The 22,743-nt window shown below is 36.5% G+C and overlaps 1 protein-coding gene across 1 annotated transcript in view; it reads right to left on the reverse strand.

Moving 5' to 3' along the window:
• Positions 1 to 2,785: 2,785 nt before the first annotated feature.
• Positions 2,786 to 22,743, reverse strand: part of LOC119784980 (chemokine-like protein TAFA-2) — a 137,021-nt gene continuing 117,063 nt past the window's right edge. Inside the window, exons 3-5 of the mRNA XM_038287319.1 lie at positions 19,190 to 19,339; positions 11,444 to 11,568; positions 2,786 to 3,689 (exon numbers count right to left, since the gene is read on the reverse strand). Coding sequence (XP_038143247.1) covers positions 3,678 to 3,689; positions 11,444 to 11,568; positions 19,190 to 19,339 — 287 coding nt within the window. The 3' untranslated portion in view covers positions 2,786 to 3,677. The remainder of the gene's footprint in view (positions 3,690 to 11,443; positions 11,569 to 19,189; positions 19,340 to 22,743) is intronic.

Here is a 22,743-nt window from a genome sequence, read left to right on the forward strand (position 1 = left end):
AAATCAGGATATCCCTAAATATACCTTGGCTAGATAGTAAATATGGATGTTATTTGCTTTTCATTGGAACATTGGGTAAGTAGGATTCATGCACCAACTTTATTTGTTTGTGAAAATGTCATGTTCTTGGCGCTGATGGTTCGTTTTTTTTCCTTTGCTTGTGCTCACCTGTCTAATTGGTCCAGCAACTGATTAATGCCAATTATTTTCACCTGGTTCCTCTGCCATTTATGTTTTTTGCTTGCCTACCATCAGCGCCAGGTTATTCAAGCAGTTTAGTGAGATTAACTCTAGCGTTCTGAATCTTGTTCTGTTTTCCTGATTGAGACCAGTTTCTTCCATGTGGATCCCAAGTTTTGCTTAGCCCCAGTCTGCTCAGTTAGTTTGATCTGTTCTGGACTGATTCTGGGATTTTGCTGCCTTTTGAACTTGGACCTGTCTTCTGACTCCGGCTTTAGATTTCCCCTTAAGGACACCGTTGCAGCTAGGCGTAGGTTGGCGCCTAATCTGCTCTCTAACTCTGGGGGTGGCGTCCGCCCCAAACTGGGACTGAACTACTTTGAATCAGGTCAGGGACTTTTGCTCCCAGTCGTGATCAGCCCGACATCCAGTCACTGACCTGTATTTCCTATCTCTGCAGAGATTCGCCCGGCAGCTGACCAGCAGCCCAGCATTCCTGTTTGTTTTAAATAAAGGCTTTGAACTTTCCTGCAGCCTGTCTCGCCTCAAATTCTGGGTCCAACATTCTGAGTTCATAACAGAAAATTATTTGTGTTTTTAATCAGAATGGTGTAGACAACTATCCAAAGAGAGATGTTCATTTTTCTTTGGTTTGTTAACTGTTTGTGTGGACCTAAGCTTACAAGGCTGTGCTTTTCCTAATTTAAAGCTAAACGAGGTACAATTTGCTATAATTAGGTAGTTATTCTTTAAAAACATCTGTGTTTGGATTTGTTAAAAAGCCTGCATAGAAAAGGTGTTCATAGCTATTAGAGGTTATAATTTTAAAGTAGATGCAGAACACATCATTTCCTTGCGTTTATTTTTAATCATGTTAGATCAAGGATAGACACAGTAATAAACTATACTTTAGTACTAGGCCTATTACCGGTAACCTTTCTGGGTATTTAATTGGACGATCACCCTGTGGCATAGCTAAGGGTATTTAAGTTGATTCAGCGGTCGCTCTCGTTTGTGTTTTGCTGGAGCCGGTGACAATCATATTGCAAAAACATAACCGATACTATTCCTGGCAGTTTAGGAGTGGGGTAAGACCTGATGAAAGCAAGGCTTAACAGCAGAACAAACGATGAAGCGCTCTTACATTTGATTGATTGCTGTTAATTTTTGCTTTGACATTTAATCAACATTGGTGGATAACATTCCTCCAAAAAACCTGAGTGGTTGTGAAAACTTCCTTTTGACCTCAAGCACTTATATTGTGACAAAATCCTACAAACTCGTAAGTTCTTAACAATTATCTGAAGATATAACTTAAACATTGGCTTTAGCACCTTTTTGTTTAATCTTTTTTACGGTTTACCAGCCTTCTGTGAATAAGCCTGGATACAGCACCTGGAATATGGAAATCTAAAACTGCTCAAAAGAATAACTGAGATATTAGGAAGATTTTATGAAAAACCTAAAGTCCCATCTTTTGACAACAACCATATATTGTCATGTGATTTTAGCGCTGATGACTGGCCTGATTACTAATTTCATTCACCTACCTTGCTCCACCCAGTTTCTCATTACCGTTTATCTGATCCACTTGCTTTAGCCTCTATTTCACCAGTCTTCAACCGGAGTATCAGTGCCAGATTATTCAAGTCTTTGTGATTCTCGGTGTACCTGTGCGTTTCTCATCCCCCATTCTGCCTCTGGACCTCTGAGCCTGTCTGTCCCCTTTCTGATCTGTTTACCTGACCAGTCCTCGGACTCCAGCTGGATTCTGTCTGTCTGTGTTTCTTGAACCAGGAACAGATTTCTGACACCCTCCTCGATTTCCCTTTGGTACCTCCCCCTTTCAATCCTCTGGGCACAAACTGAACTTTAAGGCCAGGTTACTGACTCACATGTTCATTATCATCCTCCGCCAGATAGACATTGCCACTAACCTGTGTTCTCCCCCTGTATAGGTTTCTGCCTTAGACGCCGATGCCGTTCAACAGTTCTGTTTTAAATAAACATTTTGTGAAATCTAACTATCTCTCCGCCTTGGAAACTGGGTCATCTTGTTCTGAGCCTGACATATATTAATTGTCAATAGTGCACTGTTATGCAGGAAACCATAAAACAACCTTGTTTTGAAAAAAATCTCACTTCCTGACTGGATTACATAAAAAGGCAGAATAAATTCAGTCACAATCTCCTGCAAAAAGTACTGTTTACTACCCTAAGTAGTCCCCTGGGTCTCTCCTGCAAACACATTTTTCTCTTTTCACCTGTTAAAAAACATCTGAAATTATAAACACAGTTTATCTCTAAAAGAGGCCAGTTTTACTTTTCCAGAAATAAGCTGCTGATAAATGAGCTCTCAGTAAAACATCATAGACGACCCCTGAGGAAAGAGATATTTCAGCTTGTTTGCAACAACATGATGAAACTTATGAGGTTAACTGTAAAGTAATTAGCAGTTTAATAAATGATAATGATTTTTTATTTTTTTTACTTCAGGTTCTCTGTAGAAACAAATCCATCACCCCAAATACTTTACTAATTAATTTATTGAGAAGATAGTGTGGTGATTTAAAACTTCAGAGCAGTAAAATAAACCATACAAAGATTGTTTTTTGAAAGGTTTTATTTCATATAATACTGACACATGTACTCAATAGCGGTTAACAGGCGTTTTTAAAAACACAGATATTAAAATCATTAGAGCATCAATTTATTTCTAGCCCCATTAATTTCATTCATTCCATTCTTACTTTTTTGTTTTTTATATGTTTATATGTTTTAATATACCATAACATTTAGTTTGTATTAGTCTAACTTTGCCTCTGGAAGGATTTTTATTCTTTGTAAAAAATAAAAGGCAGATAAAAGACAAACTCTGTATTTAAAAAAAAAAATGGCATGTGGTAAGCCACAACCTGCTCATGGTGAAATGTTCTTAAAGTGTAGAAAAAAAAATGAAAAAAAACAAAAGAGATTGAAAATCTTTTTTTGACAGCTTTAAGCAGGTTTTATGTGGCACACGTAAATTTGAATATGTCACCATTACTACATGAGGCAAGTATTATGGATTAACAGCCTTTTTTGTGACGCTTTCAGGGCTCAAAAGGATTCCAACAACGTATACAGTATGGACTAAAACACATCCAGAAAATTCAGATAAAGAATAGGAGCTTTTGGAAATAATTTGTTTGACCATTATCTAACTATATTTAAATCATAGATTTTTATCACTTTTTTGTTGCATTAAAGGATTGTGGGTAACATAGTCCTTTGTTGAAAAGACTTCCGGAAAGTCAGCTATGTTTAACATGATGACAAGCAGTAATAGAGTCCTGTTTCTCCAGCCATCAGTTCCCGGATATCCTTGGAAAAATTAAACAATTGCTGGGTACCCATAGAAATCCATATGAGTGCACTTCCTTAAAAGTTGACAAGTCCAATGTTCTGTGTTAATAACTTTGCCACCATCCTGCACTTCTTGTATTGGAATAACAGGACTATCGGGTCACCTGGAGCAGGGAAAAAGGAAAAGAAAAGAACCATCAGCATTCCCATTAAATCACTCATACAATATAAACATATGGAAATAACTTATAGATAATATGCACCTATAAAGATGTTCTACAAGTTCAAAGTCCGGAGTGGAAAATCCTTTAACATCCTACTACCAGTTTCGGGGATTGGTAGTATATATACCATTAATTTTTTCATTAATTGTTTTAAACAGAAATTATTTTAACCAACAGAATTCACTCAACATTTTTGCTTTAGACTACAAAAAGAAAATGTAATTACTTTAAACTAAGTAATTTATTCTCCTTACCTTTTTATTTAATCAAAATATAACTCAGATTTTTACCAGTCATTATCTTAAACATATCTGTGTACAACAGAGGTGAGTCGGGTTAGTGTTTTTGTCCTTTTCACACTGCTCATGACAGTCAGAGCGACTGAGACAGTCACATTTTTTGCTAATTATCAAGCAAAACTTCAGGTTAAGATGTACTTGGTGACACCTAATTCATAACTTTAAATAAGCTACATGGTTACAGTAGTGAAAAGGTATTGTTGGTTTAGCACTGATACTTTAGAGTGCCAGTGTCTCCTGGCAAGAATCTAAACAAGACACAGCTTGAGCTGTGGCAGCCAGCCCACGGTACCTCATTTTCATCACCTGGCTGCCTGCCACATCATTACGTCTGTTTGTTGAGTTAGCTGCCCTAATCACTACAGCTCCTTATCTCATCTGACCATCTGTCCATTTTCTTGACTCATACTTTAATTTTGGTCAATTTCAAGCAATTTGTTGGCAAACAAACACAGGCCTCTATGCTGGAGCGTGAAATAGACCTAACTCTCTAGGAATCTGAGAACTGCATTTCTTTTTTTCTGTTGGAGTTGCCTGGGGGCTCCCCCCTTCAGTCTTAACGCATGTTATTCCCTCTTTCCTAATTCTTGAGGGAGTCTCTCTTTTGTTCAGTCATCTAACGATGAGGTAACTAACAAAGTACAAGGACCAGCCTATGCTGAGAGAGTTTAGAGTCTGGTTTCCTATGAGATGACAGCTGAAGGCATTCTTCAGCTACATGGCTTCAGGCCACCTTTCCTGGGTCCATTCCCATTTCCTCTGGGCATCCATTCCACACCTGATCAAAGAGACTGCTGGAGTTTGTTGTCAAGCAACTTCACTGCTAATGTACAGTGAAACATCTCTCTGCCTGCTATTATTTACCATGCAAAGTCAAAATCCCTCTAGCTGGTTTTTCATTACATAAAAAAAAATGCATGTTCATGTCAGTTTGTGAGGAAAGTAATAAAAGAGTGTTCAGGCACCTGTTGCTTACTCTCTAAAGCACAAAGGGAGTGCCTAATATTATTATTTTTTTATCAGTACCTTTTCTCTTGCCTGTATTTTAAGGGCTAACTTACACCTGAAACTGTTATATTTGGCACACTTCTCAGGACTTATTAAAGCAATTTTTTTTTTTGCAGCTTACTGTGGAACACAGAATGACTTTTTCATGTTGGTAATTACTTTCATCTACATTGACAGAAGAGTTTATGAGAAGACATTTGTTTTATTTACCCTGTCAATGTTTGTATTATTCCTTACACATGTTTTTGCATGAGTTGCAACACATTGCTTTTCATGACACAAAATACATCTATCTATCTATCTATCTATCTATCTATCTATCTATCTATCTATCTATCTATCTATCTATCTATCTATCTATCTATCTATCTATCTATCTATCTATCTATCTATCTATCTATCTATCTATCTATCTATCTATCATCTATCTGGAGTACTCTTGCTTTTTTTTCTTCGTGAAATATTGTGACCTCTGCTCCTTTATAATACAAAATGTATTTTATTTTTGTTCACTTGCTTGCAAAGCAATATTTTTTCATTGTTATACCTATTTCATTGCCAGTCAAATCCTGGTAACATCCAAAAATTTCAAAGTTCTAAAGCATTTTTTGTGTGTCTTTACTATAGAATTAAAACCTAATTTTAAATATATTACAACCAAGTGTCTTGACGCACAAAAATGCACCAAATTCTGTGAAAATAACAGTTATTAAGAAAAGGTGCACAAAAAAACATGGGTCTGTACATTATACATGTGATGTTTTTGAGTGCTGCACTTTTTAAGATCTGTCCCCACTGTTAACTTTCAGTGTGAAAGCATCACTCTCTTTTATAACCACAGCTTCTGTAACCTAGTAGTGCCGTACTCCTAGTTCTGGTTTCAAAAAAGGACTGAGCCATCAAAGCCTCAGCTTCTTAAATTCCACTCTTTTCTCCACAGACTACTCCTAAACCATTGGCTTTTTGGCAGGAGGCAGCCATCAGGTAATACTATCTCTTAAAAAGTGGACATGGTTTGCAACAAGGTTTATCTGGATAGTAATGTATGTATAGTAACATCCGCATTGATTAGCAGGAACCAAGATTTCCCAGCAGAATACATCATAAACCATTAATGCGGCTTTCATCTCTTTCATTCCATAGTGCATCATGATTCCATGTGGTCATGATCTGATGTTCAGATGCATAAAGACACGCTAATGCACTGTGCATTGTCACGGCTTTCTACCGGTATTAACTTCTTCAGCAGTTTAAATTACAGTGGCTCCTCTGATGGATCAGACCACAAGGGCCAACCATCTCTGCCCACATGCATCAATGGCTGGTTTACCATAGTGGTTGACCACGATAGACCAGGGAGCCTCGACAAAAGCTGGAGTTTTTTATTTTGACCTACAGTAGTAACATGGTCACCATAATTTGTCTTTAATTAGACTTCCTTAATGTTTTACACTAGACCATTTCCCTGATTTCTCCTGATATCTACTCTGATTGAAAATTATCCCATGCTGCCAGATACAAAATATATCCGTATATTTTTTACTTTACCTCTTTAAGGGGACATTGTTATGCCTGATTGCTAAACATATGCTTAGGTTGGCTGTCTCTATCAGTTATTTGATTGGTCCTGCTTTTTACTCATGCATGTTTACTTTAGTTGTTTGGTTTCTTTTCAAATCCTATTTTTAAACGTTATTCCACCCTTTAGGTTAAATCTAGGTCAGGTTTGAAAAAGATCCTACTGCTAGTGTAGTTTGCATGAATCAAATCTGGACAAAATTATGTCTACTTTATAATGATGCCTTTTTGTATTTGCTTACTCCTGTTTGTTCATCTTCACACCTTTGCCTTGCAGTCTGAGACACCTCTGTGGCCATGTCAGTTTGTTCATCCATATGATATTATTTGGCATCGATCGAGCTGTCTCCCGTCCCCTCCTTTGTCTCCTCCTTCTACCCTCCTCCTCTCCACCTATCTTCCAATTCAAGCCAGGAGCACCGAGACAAACAGAAAATATATCCATTTTGGGAAAAAAATTAATAAAATCTGTAATATTACTATTGCTAACTCAGTTATTATTTATTCTTTTTTGTCTTCATCTTGCATTTTGTTCTTTGTTTTTTTTTTTTGTTGCAGCACAATATATCCCTCCCCCTTGGAATCCCTTCTTTCTTTCACTTGTGGCCCATCGTCAATTTCAATTTACGAGCAGGTCTTAATGGGACTATAAGAGATCGTTCGATGCTATTGATCTGGATGCCAGCGCATCTTGACCTCACCGTACAACAGCAAAGCAAACAAGAAAAAAAATCTTTTCATCATTGGGGCAAACACAAAAGTTAACACTCCCAAATAATCTAGACAGAAATACACAAAAATAGCCCCACAGATCATTGATCAAAGACATGACTTCAGGAGACAGCAAATATTTGTGCTCTTTTAAGCTACAGCAGCATCAACAATAAAGTGATGCCTGCTTTGCTTTGATCCTATTTGAAAAATGTTATATGCAAACATTGGGGCTGATACTGTTAAATTTGAGATACTGTATGTGAACCAGCTTCTAAGCGACCTTCATAACATGAAGCAGTAAGTCTGTTTCATATATGAATAGATATTTGCCCATTTTTTTAAATCTATTTTATGTAGCTTAAAGAATCTTAAGACTTACATCTTTTCACATTTTATCAATTAAACCTACAAAGCCCAAAGTAACCGATCTGGATTTCCCAAAAAAGTCTAGGAAAATTAAGTGCAGAAATGGAAGAACATTTTTACAAATAAAAATATGAGTAGCGAGAATTACCTTATTCTTTCAAAAATAGTGTAAGCTCAGTCAGATTAAATAAATAGAAAATTTAATGTGGATTGCAATACATTTTTTTTAACTGAATTTAAGTCTGGACTTTGACTGGGCCATTTCAAAACATGACTGTAATTTGATAATTGGAGAATGTGACTTGGTAGAATAGTCAGTGTAAACCCAGCGTCAGGGTTGTTGTCTTGATGGAAGGTGATCTTTCACCCTAGTCTCAAGTTTTTTGCAGCCATAACAGATAATTATCCTCAAAGTCCTTGTGTTTAGTTCCTTCCATATTCCTATCAAGTTTGACCACCTGTCCTTTCCTTGCTGAAGAACAGCTACCCCGTGAGATGGTTTGGGAATGAGGATGTGTGTAGTATTGGCCTAACATATTTGCTTTAACTTGTAGCAAACTGTAAATGGAATTTCTTACAGTTTTCTTTCCATTATGGCTTTCTTCCTGCCAGTCTTTATAAACAGCATTGTTTAGGGCTCAGGTAATGGTTTTCCAGTATATACCTTCTCCCATATGAGCCAAAAATCTTTACAGCTCCTCCAATGTTACCATAGTTGCTTCTCTGACTGACACTCTATATTCTTTTAGTTGGAAGAGGTATACATATGTCTTAGTAGATGTATGCAAATGCAGCGCACCATTTCAATTTTTAAATTAGTTCTGTAAACCCGGGGTTCTAGCAAATACGTCAATGCCGCAGAGCGTCCTTGAAGCATCCCAGAAGTGTGGTCCACTGAACGCTCCTCTATTTTACGTGTTTACGTACGTATATTTTTCACACTTGACACTTCAAGTCAAGTATGAAAAAGGCAAGTCCTTGTCGATCTAGATGAGACCGGATCAATGAGGCAGTAAATCCAGTAGAGTTTCAAAGTTAATCACTTTATGTGCAGACTGTGGATTGCATTTTACTCGAAAATATCTAACATTTCTTGTAGCTCCAGAAAAGAGGCAAGGACAACCTCATTTCATAGAACACCATGGGCCACCAAATGTTTATTTTGGAAGGGGAAAAACAGATATTTTACATAACTCATCTTTTTTATAAAGCTAAAACCAGAAAGGAAATGGAATGAGCTGAGAGGTAAGGTGACCAGACAAAGAGCAGGCTGTCATATTGTTATATTTAAAGCCTACATTTATGTACAACTACAGCGCAATAATGCAATCCTGGTGTGACTCGAACCCAACCGCTCTGAGTCACTCTGCTCTTACTCCTGGAGTAATATGCTCTTCATAAACCTGTTTAATCACCAATTTCTCTGTAATCATCCTCTTTTTAAATTCTACATGTGGACTTTATTCCCTAACTGGGCAACTTCTGAGAGAATAGCTTATTAGGAATGGGAATCGAAAACTGGTTCCTTTTCAGAACCGGGTCTGTGTGTTCCAATTCCATTTCACCGTTTGGCAGCTGGCTTAACAATTCTCTTAATGATTCCAGGCAGCACCAGAGCTGCTCTGGGCAGCAGGACTTACGTCACGTTTTTACGCAAGTTTCGCACACAGCATTTAGTGAGCAAGTACGATGTGACCAGGCGTAAGTCTAGAAAAGCAATACAAAAGCGGTCAAAGCGATCGACAGTTTGACAGGAAAAAAAAAAGCGATCAATCATTGCAAAGTGGCAATTACATTCCTCTGTGGGAGGAAATACATACAACATGCAGAAACACCTGCGCACACAACATGGCATGTTTTTGATGCCTTGGAGACAGAAGCTTAATGTACGACCAGTATGGTAGGCAAGGGTGGTAAGTAGCTAGTTTTATATCACTGGCTGTGCTTAATGCGGTTCCAAGTAAATCATATGCCATTTCTGGAAATAAACCAGTTTCCTACCTCTCAGGGGAGTTTGCCTTTCTCGTTAATCCAGCCCTTATTGCTAGCATGCTGAATTAGAACTACTAGTAGCTTGAATTCTTACATGATTCTAGCTATTGCAATGGATGTCATGAAACATGCTTTGAAGTTGCTCCGTAGTTCAGGGAACAAGAGAAAGGTGAGCTTGTTTATTTAAATCGGGGGGAGATGAGTTTATTTCCCGAAATTGTACAGTAATGCCTTTTCATTAAACAGATGCCTTCCCCATTAGATTTAGATGACTGTGACGAGACGGGTAGCCTGGCTGGCTCAGAGGCTGGCAGCTCCCGTTCACTGCCTTCTGTTTTCTTCCAGGGAGGCAGAAATAGGGTGTCACAGGAGAAGATAGACGAATGTCACCGTGCACTTACCAAGTTCATTGTTTCACAGAATCAATAAGAGAATAGATTAGGAATCGTGTCATTTCACAGAATCCATAAGGGAATCGGAATCGTGAAAATCTTATCAATTCCCAACCCTATAGCTTATGTTGAATAATTTTTTTAAATGGAGTAAATAAGGCTGAATAAAAAAAGAAAACACCTCTCTAAACAAACATGCAATTCTAAAAAAAAGTTTGGAAACTATGTTTTATTTTATTTTCACTTTACATATTTTATTAATTTTGTCTTTGGTTATTATTACACTTCATAAAACACAATTAAAATTGGTAGCTATAACTTGTTTTGGTAGCGATACAAAATGTGAAAACAGAAAGTGCTTTAAGGATCTGGAAATCAGAGAAACAGCAAAGGAAAGATTTTGATTAGGGGGAATGTTTTTTTTTTTTGAGTGACATAATTTCCTTTTGCTGGATCAAACGCTGGCATAGAAAAAGTATGCATGGCATCCCTTCATACAGAGCCAGGATCCAAGTCTCCTGAGGGATCTCCGAGTGTTTTACAGAAATTCAGAAATAAAAAGAAAGAGCATATTATGTGTATCAAGCTCTTCGTATCGCTCTGCATTGCCATGAGAGACAACGCTGCTGCTGTACTCTGACCACGCCTTCAATCAATTATTTAGGCAGAAAACAAAGGTCTGGACCCGGTCATTAATAATGGAGGGTGCGAAGGCAAAGAGAATGATGGAGGTTAGAAACAGACAAGTGAAGTTACAGACGGTGAATCTCACATGTTTTCTTCCCAGACAGTAGAACTCTGTAGGAGGTGGCTTGGGTCAAGCCAGTGAAAAGAGGCAAAGAGGTGCAGATGGATGCTGAGCTGAATGTACACCCACAGGTGTTCAGCATTTCACAAAGACTTTGATACATAGACAGAATTTGTTACTAGAAACGACTTGCACATGCCACTGAAATCGTATCATAAAACCACTATTTCAGAACATTCTTTGCTGTTGTGTATCTGATATAACAAGTTCTTTTTGTATCAAGTCAGATGGCATGCCAGAGAGGCGTTGGGGAAAGCAGGGCAAGTGAGACCAGGGGGATTTGTGATTTTCATGTTCAATAAGTGTGTTAGATGCCTTATTCTTGATGGCCTTATTATTTTTCCACTGAAAATATTTGATCATGCATCCAAAATGAGAAAGTAGAAAGGACTGTACTAGGTGATGAAAAGTGATGTTGGAATAAAAGAGAAATAAGTAGTGGAAGTGTGAGGGAAGAAGAACATGGTCTAAATATAGGTTTTTTGAGAATGGAAAAAGGTAAAATGAGTAAATATATATTTGAGAAAGCGCACCCACCTTTGTGGTCTTGACTTTGTTGCCCGTGCTGCAGCTCCATCCTGTGAGGTCCGGTAGAACCTTGCACTCCTCACCTTCCATACACGGCTGCATCTGACACCACCACTTTTGGGCAACAATGGATGCTGTAAAAAAGAGAAAGGTGAGGACTGCTTCAGTCATGGAGGTTTTGTTTTTCAATCAAGTACTGTGTACTTTGTTTTGACAGTGCATTTGTTAATTTTGACACCATGCTCCCCTGAGCCATGCCACCATGTAATCTTCACAACAGCAACAGTGTTTCTAGAAAAATAAACTTGATTTTATCACAGCAAGTCCTGGGGATATCAAGAGTTTGGCATGATGTGATAAACAGTTTGTGGCGTTGATGCTTTGTTGATTAAAATAACACATGAAAGATTATGGAGTCCCACCGACACTACAAATGAACCATTTGGATACATAAGCCTGTGATTATTGAAAATATTAGTCTTGTAATTATCTTTTTATTCATTTGTTGCACTTTTTAATGTTTGTTGTACAGCGCTTTGGGTAGATGTAGCTGTTTTGTACTTTTGAAAATAAAGTTGACATTGACACTGGGAAATTTGGGAAGTGCCTTCATCATTGTTGGGGAACCAGCAGTAAAGCATAAAGGATACAAGTTTTATAAAAGGTGTTTTTTAATTATTTCTATATAAAATATGAATAATGATTAACAAATCTAAATGTTAGCCAGGTAGGTAAATAAAAGGGGTAAAATAAAGAAACTATGCACAAAATCATAACTAAACACACCCTAAGCAAATATAAGTCAAACTGGTCAAATTCGACCCCTGAAGGACAAGACCAAGACTTTGAAATATCTTGGCCTTTTCTCGCTCTCATTACTCCTTGGTCTCGGTAGGTGTGGTCCTGACTTCAATACTACAGTATGTGATTATGCAAATTATATTCATTATTAGGACAATCGTTTATTTGGAGGGGCTTTTGGATAGAAACTTTTGTCTTTCATAATTACAACTGTATAATTGAGCCAATTTCCCTAGTGTTGAAAGGATCAGTTCCTTTTTATGATAACCCTTTGATTACATCTATTTTGACAAAACAAATCCAATGCTATACACAGATGACTAAAACAAAACAGAACAAGGACCGAAAATGATACAAATTCAGCAAAAGGACACAGATGGAGGAGAAGCAGCAACAGGAAGTATCTTCGAGACAGAAGACTGTCGCGGACAGAAGAGGTGATTTAGGGACTGCAGATTACGGTTGTAGAAAATATTTATACTTTCCATAGTATTGTTATTTTTTAAAACCCTGTATCCACTTAAGGATTCAATATGAATTTAGCATGGTATCAGTACTCTAGACAAGTATTTCTTGCTGATATTTGCCATTGTTAGTTTGATATTTCTGAAATATTTACTTAGTTACTTATTTTATCATTGGATAATCTATTCCATGTTGATATTGAGACAGGTTTTTCCTGTTTATAAATAAAGATAACATTTTTTATCTTAAATGGAATCAGTATTGATTTCCAGTTTGAAATGTTGATATTGTGACAAGCCTATTGCAGGCTAGAGAAGCCTCACTACTTCTCTGCCCATCCAGCATGTTTGGAAAACAGAATATCAGTCAATTTGGTTTTTGCAACATTTAAATAGCTGAAATAGCCTATAACTGCCAATTCAGTATTCTGCTTTGTTTATGAATTGTTCGGCAAATCAAATCAAGCAAGGGTTCAAAAAGATACCCTCATCACCACTAATTACTGTAACTAGAGCAATAAAAATCAATCATACTGCACTAAACATGCTTTTCAATAAATCAATTTCTGATTGGTCAAATTTCATATTCTTATCTCAAATATTACATTTTATCAGCAGTAAGTGGTCATCATATCTAATTGAAAAAAAAAGCTTTAAATAATCAGTGTGTGCAATATTGTATATAATTTTTTTTCAATTAGTGACTTAATTAGTGAATTTAAGGAACTCACAAACCGTATTTATCTTAAATCTATTGAGATGCTTAATTTGTGTTTTTAAAGAAGTACATAGTCTTTTTCTTAGCTGTCCACCTTTTAAAAGGAAAGTTTTTCAATGTGCACATAATCTGTTGTTTATTGTGTGGGAGCAGAGCTTGGCCTCTCTAACCCTAAGTGGGGTAAAGTACAGTAGGTGCAGCAAATGCATTAGTGTAAAGTGGGTAAAGTGAAGTAAGAGCTATACTGAGAGTGTATCATCCTCACATGCTGTAAACAATTCTTACTGAACAGCGATTCTTGCTTTGTTTTGGTTATTTCAACTAAGTCAATTTTCTTTTTTTTCCCTAAAATGCTATTTGAAAATGACAAAAACACACATGTCCAATTAACTTGTCAATATAAATTGCCTTTTTAGGTGCAAATATGTTGGTGCCTGGTTGTTTGTCCTGTGTGTCTCTATTTCTGTGTTACCCTGTAATGGGGGACGTAAACAGCTTCATATGCACAAATTAAAAACCATGGATGGATGGATGGATGGATGGATGGATGGATGGATGGATGGATGGATGGATGGATGGATGGATGGATGGATGGATGGATGGATGGATGGATGGGTCAGCAGGATACAACAAATTCAAAATATAGTTGTGAATAGGTGAATGTTGACACCAGTGATAAGAATGGAATATTTCTAGGATGATTCTTTTCTTTCAGAAAAATACTCAAAAAAAAAGTGTACAAGTGGCCAGTCTCCTGCATCATAGAAGTTGTTTTCTGTTGTTTTTAAATGGTTATGGATACATATTTTATATAGAGTTTTTTTTTTTTTTTTTTTCAAGATACGAAAAGATCTTTTTTTTTTTTGCTTTGCTTTTATCACTGACAAGCTCTAGCTTAAATTTTACTTCAAAAACTGCTACAGTACTTTAACACATCAGTGAGGTTTGGGCATATGACATACTGTACTATAATTGACCTTATTATGTATTTTTGAGGCTGAAGACTTTATTTAGCTGTTGTTAATAATCTCATCTAAAAATCAGATTCACACATCAAGATTTTTTTAGAGATATTATGAATGCATATTTTTTGCATAGGATATGAAGTGTAACTAAAGTCACACCTTCAGTTAGTCTTACCCTGCCAGAGATATAGAAAAACTACAATCCAGACAACAACAGAGATTAGAGCAATATGTGATAGACTACATCGGGATCTATATTGCTGTTCCAATGAGTGATTCTTTTTACAGCAAGTAACAGAAAAAAAAGGCAAGAAAGCCACATTTACTGAGCAGCTGGCATCACATGGAAGAGTTTCACAAAAACTGTCAAACCATAGCACATCTCTTAGATTTGAATTATTTCCAGTGCAATTTTGGAAATACAAAACACCTTTTTTTTTAAGAAAAGGACAAAGTGAACCTCATTGTTAAAGCGTATGATTGTTCAAGTAATAAGAGGAGAGCAGGCTGAGGTGCGTGTGACCATCACAGAGATTCCAAATATTTTCATTGATATGCAAACCATGTGAATTTGATCATAAAAGCATGTACCTTCTCATAAACCAGCAAAACGATCACTGGTACAGAAAGTTTCTTTAATAAAGAAACTTACAATTTTAGAATTTTAAAGACTTTATTGCTTTATTTTCTTTTTCACATTACACACACTATGACTTAGAGTTTTTTTGAAACATAATATATTAGTTTGATTTTACATTATCACATTTGTGTTAGTGTTTGACTTTATCAGGATGTGCCTGAATCAGAGCTTTTCTTAACCTCATCTGTTTTTTCCCCTTACTCTCTGTACCAGTAAGTAATCGTATCTTCAAATCTGTCATAAGTCAGATCAATAATTATAATAAAGTCCATGAAGTAAAGCAGTTTTAATACTGGCAATAAAAACACATTGATTTAGTAATGATGTAATGCAGACTGACATTTTGATGTACCAATAGTCTTATTTAATCTGCCTCCTGTGGGCTCATCTCATCAGTTGCCAAAAAGAGCAGCAGGAACTACAAGAACAAAAGGTGCCATGGAAGAAGAGATTTGCAGAAATCTTCTTGACAGAGAGAATTTTTCTTCTCTGACTGCTGGTTATGGGTATGCTACATTCTGACTGAACAGCGTTGTTACATCCTTCCAATTGAAATAGAGGCTTTTGTAAGTCTCTCAGAAAGCAAAGCAAAGTATGGAAGAGACCTCTCCCCTTTTAATAAAATATACTGTGCTATTTTCTTCCAGAAAGCATGTGATCCATTTAAGATCTTCCAATGTCTCCTAAGAATTATGTGAATGTTTGCACATCTTTTCTAAAAATTTGTCTTTTTTATGAAAAAACATGTTTGCGTTTAAACTGTATTGAACTGCAAACCCCAAACTGGGAGTGAGATGGATTATGGCATAAATTTGAATTATAGTACTAAAGAGTCATTCAAAACAAACATTATAGAATCCTAGTGAATCCTGTTATTTTTCCAAGTAGATCATTTAAGACCACATGTTTGTCTCTTTTTGTCTTTACTTATGTTTTTTTTTTTTTTTTGATAATTTACAAGTGTTCATACATAGATTTTTGTTTTGAAAATTATTTCCATCACTTATCAAATTATGTAATATTGTTTACACTTCAGTATTGTTTGAACCGTCTTCGACCAGGGGCCTTTTTCACAAAATCAAGATAGGGAATTAAGTAGGATATTCTGGTTTAATTAAGTGCTGACTCCAAACTTACGTAATCCCGGTGCCTTATTTGTTCAGTCAAGGGTCACACTAATCAAAAACCAACCTTATTTTATCAGTGATTTCATTTTCTTTTCTGTGTGTTTTGGTTTTCTTTTTATTAGAATACAATAAAAACATTAAAGTTCAAATAGAAAGTAGTGCATCTAGAGCAGTTTTATCGCTATGTAAAATGACTACCTCCTGACTAAACTGACGTCATGGCATCCTGCAGGGTCACATGACCGAATGAGGAATTTAACATCGTCTGCTATCTTAGTGAATTATTTTATGCTATAAACCACAACATGCTGTGAATGTTTTCACTTGTGCTGTATTTAGTTCTGTACTTTTTATCAAATGAGAAACTAAATGTTTATATTTGAACTTTATAGACTAATATAATCTAGTATTTTAACTAGTTTAACATTGTTATGCTGGCTTATACTAATATTAACTGTATAGTTTATTTGTACATTCTTAGTGTTTGCTTTTCTTTATTTTTGCATGTGTATGGAAAACATTGTTCTAAGTTTGACAGAAAGGCCTTTAATAGACCACTGCTTCTGTTGAGGGGATTAGAGAAATGGCATGTAAAGAAGCAAAGGTACTGTGTTGTCCATAAAATAAGGTAATAAAAGCACAGTAGCACCAAACCTGTGTATTTTCCTTTTACAATGTCGTGCAATGACTATTACATGCATTAGAGATACCATGTACTGTAGCTTGGGGACTCTGCAGGGTCACAAAATTCAGCACTGCACAGAACAGAGCCATGCCTTACACAGATGCAGGGGCGCTGTATGTTAGGACGATTCTAAGAGCCATTGACTTAGGGGGCCCCAAAAGAAGAATAAAAGATTTGTCCTGTTATAGTTTTCAAATATAAAAAGATAATCCAGCAGTACAATAAATTATTCTCATGTTCTGCCTCGTTTTCCAGCAGTAGACAAAGTGAAACAAATCATGAATAAAAAAAAAAAATGGTTTGGTGCTCAGGTCCTGCACTGCATCAGGTCTCCCCATCTGTCACTTGCAGTACACTCATACTGGGGCTTAAATTACACGCGCATGTGACTTGACATAGTGATAATGAAAAAAAAAAACAAGAAAATGTGTAAATAAGCAGCAGTGTGGTAAAAACATCTGTGGCTGAAAAATGCAGAGCTCAAAGTCTGGGTTTCAAAGAGGACAGAGGGAGAAGGCGTAAAATACCGTAACCCAGTTTTTCTCCCCTCTTTTTCAGAAACGTTTCTAAACTGAATAGTTCAAATTAACAACAGATTATTAACCTGTTAAGTAAAATAATATTGCTATACGCTGGATACAACTACTTCGTTATTCTTCATTATTTTCAGAGGGGAATCAAATTATTAATGATGCCACCCAGCTAGGTGCTAACTGAAACAGAACATGACTGCAAGTTTTTTGTTATATAGTTGTGTTTCGTTTTAGTTTTAAAGAAAAAATAAACCAGGATTAATCTAGCCTTTATTGAGCCTATTGCGAGGCCAAACAACTAAGCCAAAAAGCACATATAGTTGAGAATTTACCTTTATCAACCAAACCAGGCAACAGGAAAATACCATAGTTATCAGAGGGTTAAATTCAGCTAAATGCTAATAAAGGTTTAGCAGGATATTTACATTAAATAACTGTCTTTATCCCTCCTTCCTTATGTAAACAGATGATCCACCAGCAGCCCTGTTTTTTCAATCCATTTGTTTGCATTATGTTAAAAACAAGTTTCATAAGTAATATTGAGCTTCTTGGGTTCCTAAAGTCTGCCTTCTGTGAAAATAATTAGCCTTTAACATAAAGATGATTTACTTTAATTTTTCTAGAACTCCTTTTTTGTTTAAGATACAGTATTTTCTTCTGAAAGTAACCTTCAAACCTGCAGCAGCACAAATATAGTAGGTCAACATGTCATATTTTCTAACCTCAAGTTCATATGGTCATAGTGGAAGACGTTCTTTTTCTGTGTGGATCATCAAAATAGCGATTCTCCTAATTGTCAATCATTCTGGTGATATGTTTAAGGCCGTCCTACATGCTCATCTCCATTTTCACTTACCAGTGGTGAGTCTGACATGGTGGAAAATTTGCAAATCTTCTTTTGGAAAGTAAGCTTGTATGAGCTATGAGAATAGCAACTTTTAAACAGAGCGTGCACAAGGAGAAATGGGCTTATGCATGCTCTTGCGTGCGTTTAATAGGTGTTCCTTCTCGGGAACGGGTACAGAGTTGTGCATGTGCATTTCTTTTTAAAGTGGAGGGGGCGGCTCTTTTAAAAAATTCGCGAAAATCCTCCATTATACCTTTAAGTAAGGATGAAAATGTTTTCAAAGAAAAATGTATTGTTTTTTATCGAAACCCTTCGAGTTTTAAAATACTGAAACTTTTCCATTCTATTTATTTTGCAAAATAGATTACTTTAGATAGAGAATGAATCTCTTTATTTTATGTGACATTTGACTGTGAGGCAATGGCAAGATTGGCTAATGGTGGAAAGAAATATGTCTCTTAATAGCAAAATTTCGAGTTGGACTATAATGAAAACCTCACTGATTTGTATAACTTTCAGTCATATTTAATATATTTCCATCCAACTTTTATCTGTACTTAGAATGATATGAACTTAAATTATGAGTGGAAGCAGAGTTTTAAAAAGAACAACAATAGTAGAAAATAAACATGGCTACATGACAGATGGCTAAAGGTTCCAGAAAGGAATACCGAAGTAGCACTAACTGCTCTGTAGGTTACTGCCACCACAAACTTTGGTCCTTAAATGGACTGCTGCTAATGCAGGGTAAATCTCAGGCAGCCTTTCTCCCAGTGATGATGCAAGCACAACCTCTGTACAATTCTCTACATTAAATAACCAAATATGAGATCTACCAAATCATCACACCTAAAAATTGGACTACCTAGAAAAAAAACATATAAAACCAACTTTTTTAAATGTGTGCTAGTCAGGGAGATGAAATATGTCAATTCATTGAGAGCATCACAAAGCTCAAATGTTTTTGTTACTTACCATCAACACAGGAGGGCATAGCCCGAGTAGTGCCGGCAACTTGGCCAGGGAAACAGGAACATTTGACAGTTTGAGATCTCTCCTCAATCTTGTTCTTGTTGCAGCAGCGGTGGGCAGCAATTACCTCACATGTTCCTGCCTTTACGTGCACTGCAATAGAAAAAAGGTGCAAGAGAGAAATATTACTTCCAAATATTTATGCTGAAATAGTCAACCTACACAAATATCATAGCACAAAGATTAGGTAAGAATAAATAGAATGAAGTAGAATAAAGCCCAATGACAGCAGAGTACCCACTTTAGTGATGTTCTCAGTAAGCAATGAGTCCAAGATGTCATTTACATTCTGAATCTTCCCAGACATAGAAGCATTTTTATGGATACGGCCATTTATTGGGATACTTGGAAGTGAGATGGTAGGAAAAAAAAAAAAAAAGAAAGCTCCAAAGTGCAGTAAAGCTGTTATAAAAGTAAATTGTAGTAGACTGGAAATTAAATGCATTATCAAATAGAAACTAAATGGAATTTGGAGAAACAAGGGGAAGAAAAAAAATTTGACAATGGTCCATATAAGATATTATATATAAAGTATTTATACAATATAGAATATATATATAATATATATATAATATATAGGGGACAATATATTATATATGATTTTAGTTGCATCCTGGTTAAATCATTTATTGGGGAATGTCAAGAAACTAGTCCTTGTATCTGTTAATGCCAAGCAGGACTATTGTAACTTTTCACAATCAAGAAGTTCACAAAGTGTGGTATTAAGTTTTCTGCCGATCCAAAGTCATACAGCCAGAGTTCTAATATAAATCTAAAAGAAAGATTGAATTTCTCCTTCATTGGTTCCCTGTTAAATCTAGAATCTTAAATATATATATATATATATATATATATATATATATATATATATATATATATATATATATATATATATATATATATATATATATATATATATATATATATATATATATATATATATATATATATACACTATATTGCCAAAAGTATTTGCTCACCCATCCAAATTATTGGAATCAGGTGTTCCAATCACTTCCATGGCCACAGGTGTATAAATTCAAGCACCTAGGCATGCAGACTGTTTTTACAAACATTTGTGAAAGAATGGGTCGCTCTCAGGAGCTCAGTGAATTCCAGCGTGGAACTGTGATAGGATGCCACCTGTGCAACAAATCCAGTCGTGAAATTTCCTCGCTCCTAAATATTCCACAGTCAACTGTCAGCTGTATTATAAGAAAATGGAAGTGTTTGGGAACGACAGCAACTCAGCCACGAAGTGGTAGGCCACGTAAACTGACGGAGCGGGGTCAGCGGATGCTGAAGCGCATAGTGCGAAGAGGTCGCCAACTTTCTGCAGAGTCAATCACTACAGACCTCCAAACTTCATGTGGCCTTCAGATTAGCTCAAGAACAGTGCGCAGAGAGCTTCATGGAATGGGTTTCCATGGTCGAGCAGCTGCATCCAAGCCATACATCACCAAGTACAATGCAAAGCGTCGGATGCGGTGGTGTAAAGCACGCCGCCACTGGACTCTAGAGCAGTGGAGACGCGTTCTCTGGAGTGACGAATCGCGCTTCTCCATCTGGCAATCTGATGGACGGGTCTGGGTTTGGCGGTTGCCAGGAGAACGGTACTTGTCTGACTGCATTGTGCCAAGTGTAAAGTTTGGTGAAGGGGGGATTATGGTGTGGGGTTGTTTTTCAGGAGCTGGGCTTGGCCCCTTAGTTCCAAGGAAAGGAACTCTGAATGCTTCAGCATACCAAGACATTTTGGACAATTCCATGCTCCCAACTTTGTGGGAACAGTTTGGAGCTGGCCCCTTCCTCTTCCAACATGACTGTGCACCAGTGCACAAAGCAAGGTCCATAAAGACATGGATGACAGAGTCTGGTGTGGATGAACTTGACTGGCCTGCACAGAGTCCTGACCTCAACCCGATAGAACACCTTTGGGATGAATTAGAGCGGAGACTGAGAGCCAGGCCTTCTCGTCCAACATCAGTGTGCGACCTCACAAATGCGCTTCTGGAAGAATGGTCAAAAATTCCCATAAACACACTCCTAAACCTTGTGGACAGCCTTCCCAGAAGAGTTGAAGCTGTTCTAGCTGCAAAGGGTGGACCGACGTCATATTGAACCCTATGGATTAGGAACGGGATGTCACTTAAGCTCATATGTGAGTCAAGGCAGGTGAGCAAATACTTTTGGCAATATAGTGTATATATATATATATATATATATATATATATATATATAATGTATAAATTCCTAAATAACCAAAAACCATTTACAATTATTACCATTACAAGTTCTGAGTGTGTCATGTTTCTAGCAGATCACTTTTTTTCTGAACCTGCAGGTTTAGTAGTGATTGTTTGAATTTCTGAAAGTAGAAAGGGAGGGAGTTATTTTGGTTATCGGGCTCCTCTCCTGTGGACCCACCTACCAGTTTTAGTCAATGAGGCAGACAACGTGTCTACTTTTAAGACTACATTTAAAACTTTCCTCTTTGATAAAGCTTATAGTTAAAGTAGCTCAGGTAAAAGTGCAAGTTAAGTTAGCTCTGCAACACATGCAATATCTACTAACCTTTGCACAACATTAATATGCTCAGTGCTACTCTTACATCTTTGTCGTACAAACACAGGTCTGATGTGAAAAGCCACTTTACAGCTTCTGCTGCAGCCAATTTTGTTTTTATTTATATGTGCACCCGTTTCAAAGAAGCTGGCATGTGTTTAATTAACAACCACTACACCCCGAGCGCAGAAGTCCCTTGAGTGAGGCATGAGACGGGAACAAAGAAAGGCACTCTATATTTGAAGATTCGTGATGTCAACATATGGGCCTTTCATATGAGCCTTTCATCAAATACATGAAAATGTCAAGGGCAAACAATAAGGCCTGTCAGGAGCTCTGTATTATAGTTTGCAGTGTATCCCTTCTCATAAGCTACATAGTACTACTTCTTTTGAGTCATATATTGAGATAAACTTCACTTTTTTGTGCGTGTAACAAATGACCATGTATATTAGGCCCTGTGATTTAAAAGTAGTTGATTTTGTAAGGTTTTTTTTTTCTTTAGACAATTGTAAGAAGTCAATATAATTTCCATTACAAATTATGTCCCTGTGCTAGGACAAAGTGAAGATCCTGCAGAAATAAAACAAAAATGCAAGGTTTCTGTCTGAAGAGTATTTAGACCAACAGAGATTCAAAAAGTTCACTATTTTTTTTCTGGTAATGAGAAAAAGGCAAAGAAAAAGAACTCCAAAGTCCAGTCCAATTAAAGAAACAATGACAAACTCTTTGTGACTCAATCTTTCCCACACTGCGTCTGTTCAAATTTGTTCTGTTGAGTTTTCTTTTTTGTACCAGAAGCACATTGACCAAAAGATTGATCTTTCTGGTCATGAATACAATAGCCATTAAAGTTTACATGGAAAATCTAATATTAAAAATATCCATACAACCATTTGATGTTTTATTGTACTGTACATTTATGTTAACATTAC

This window comes from Cyprinodon tularosa, unplaced genomic scaffold (genome assembly GCF_016077235.1).
Source record: "Cyprinodon tularosa strain WSP-4 unplaced genomic scaffold, ASM1607723v1 ctg239, whole genome shotgun sequence".
NCBI lineage: Eukaryota > Metazoa > Chordata > Actinopteri > Cyprinodontiformes > Cyprinodontidae > Cyprinodon > Cyprinodon tularosa.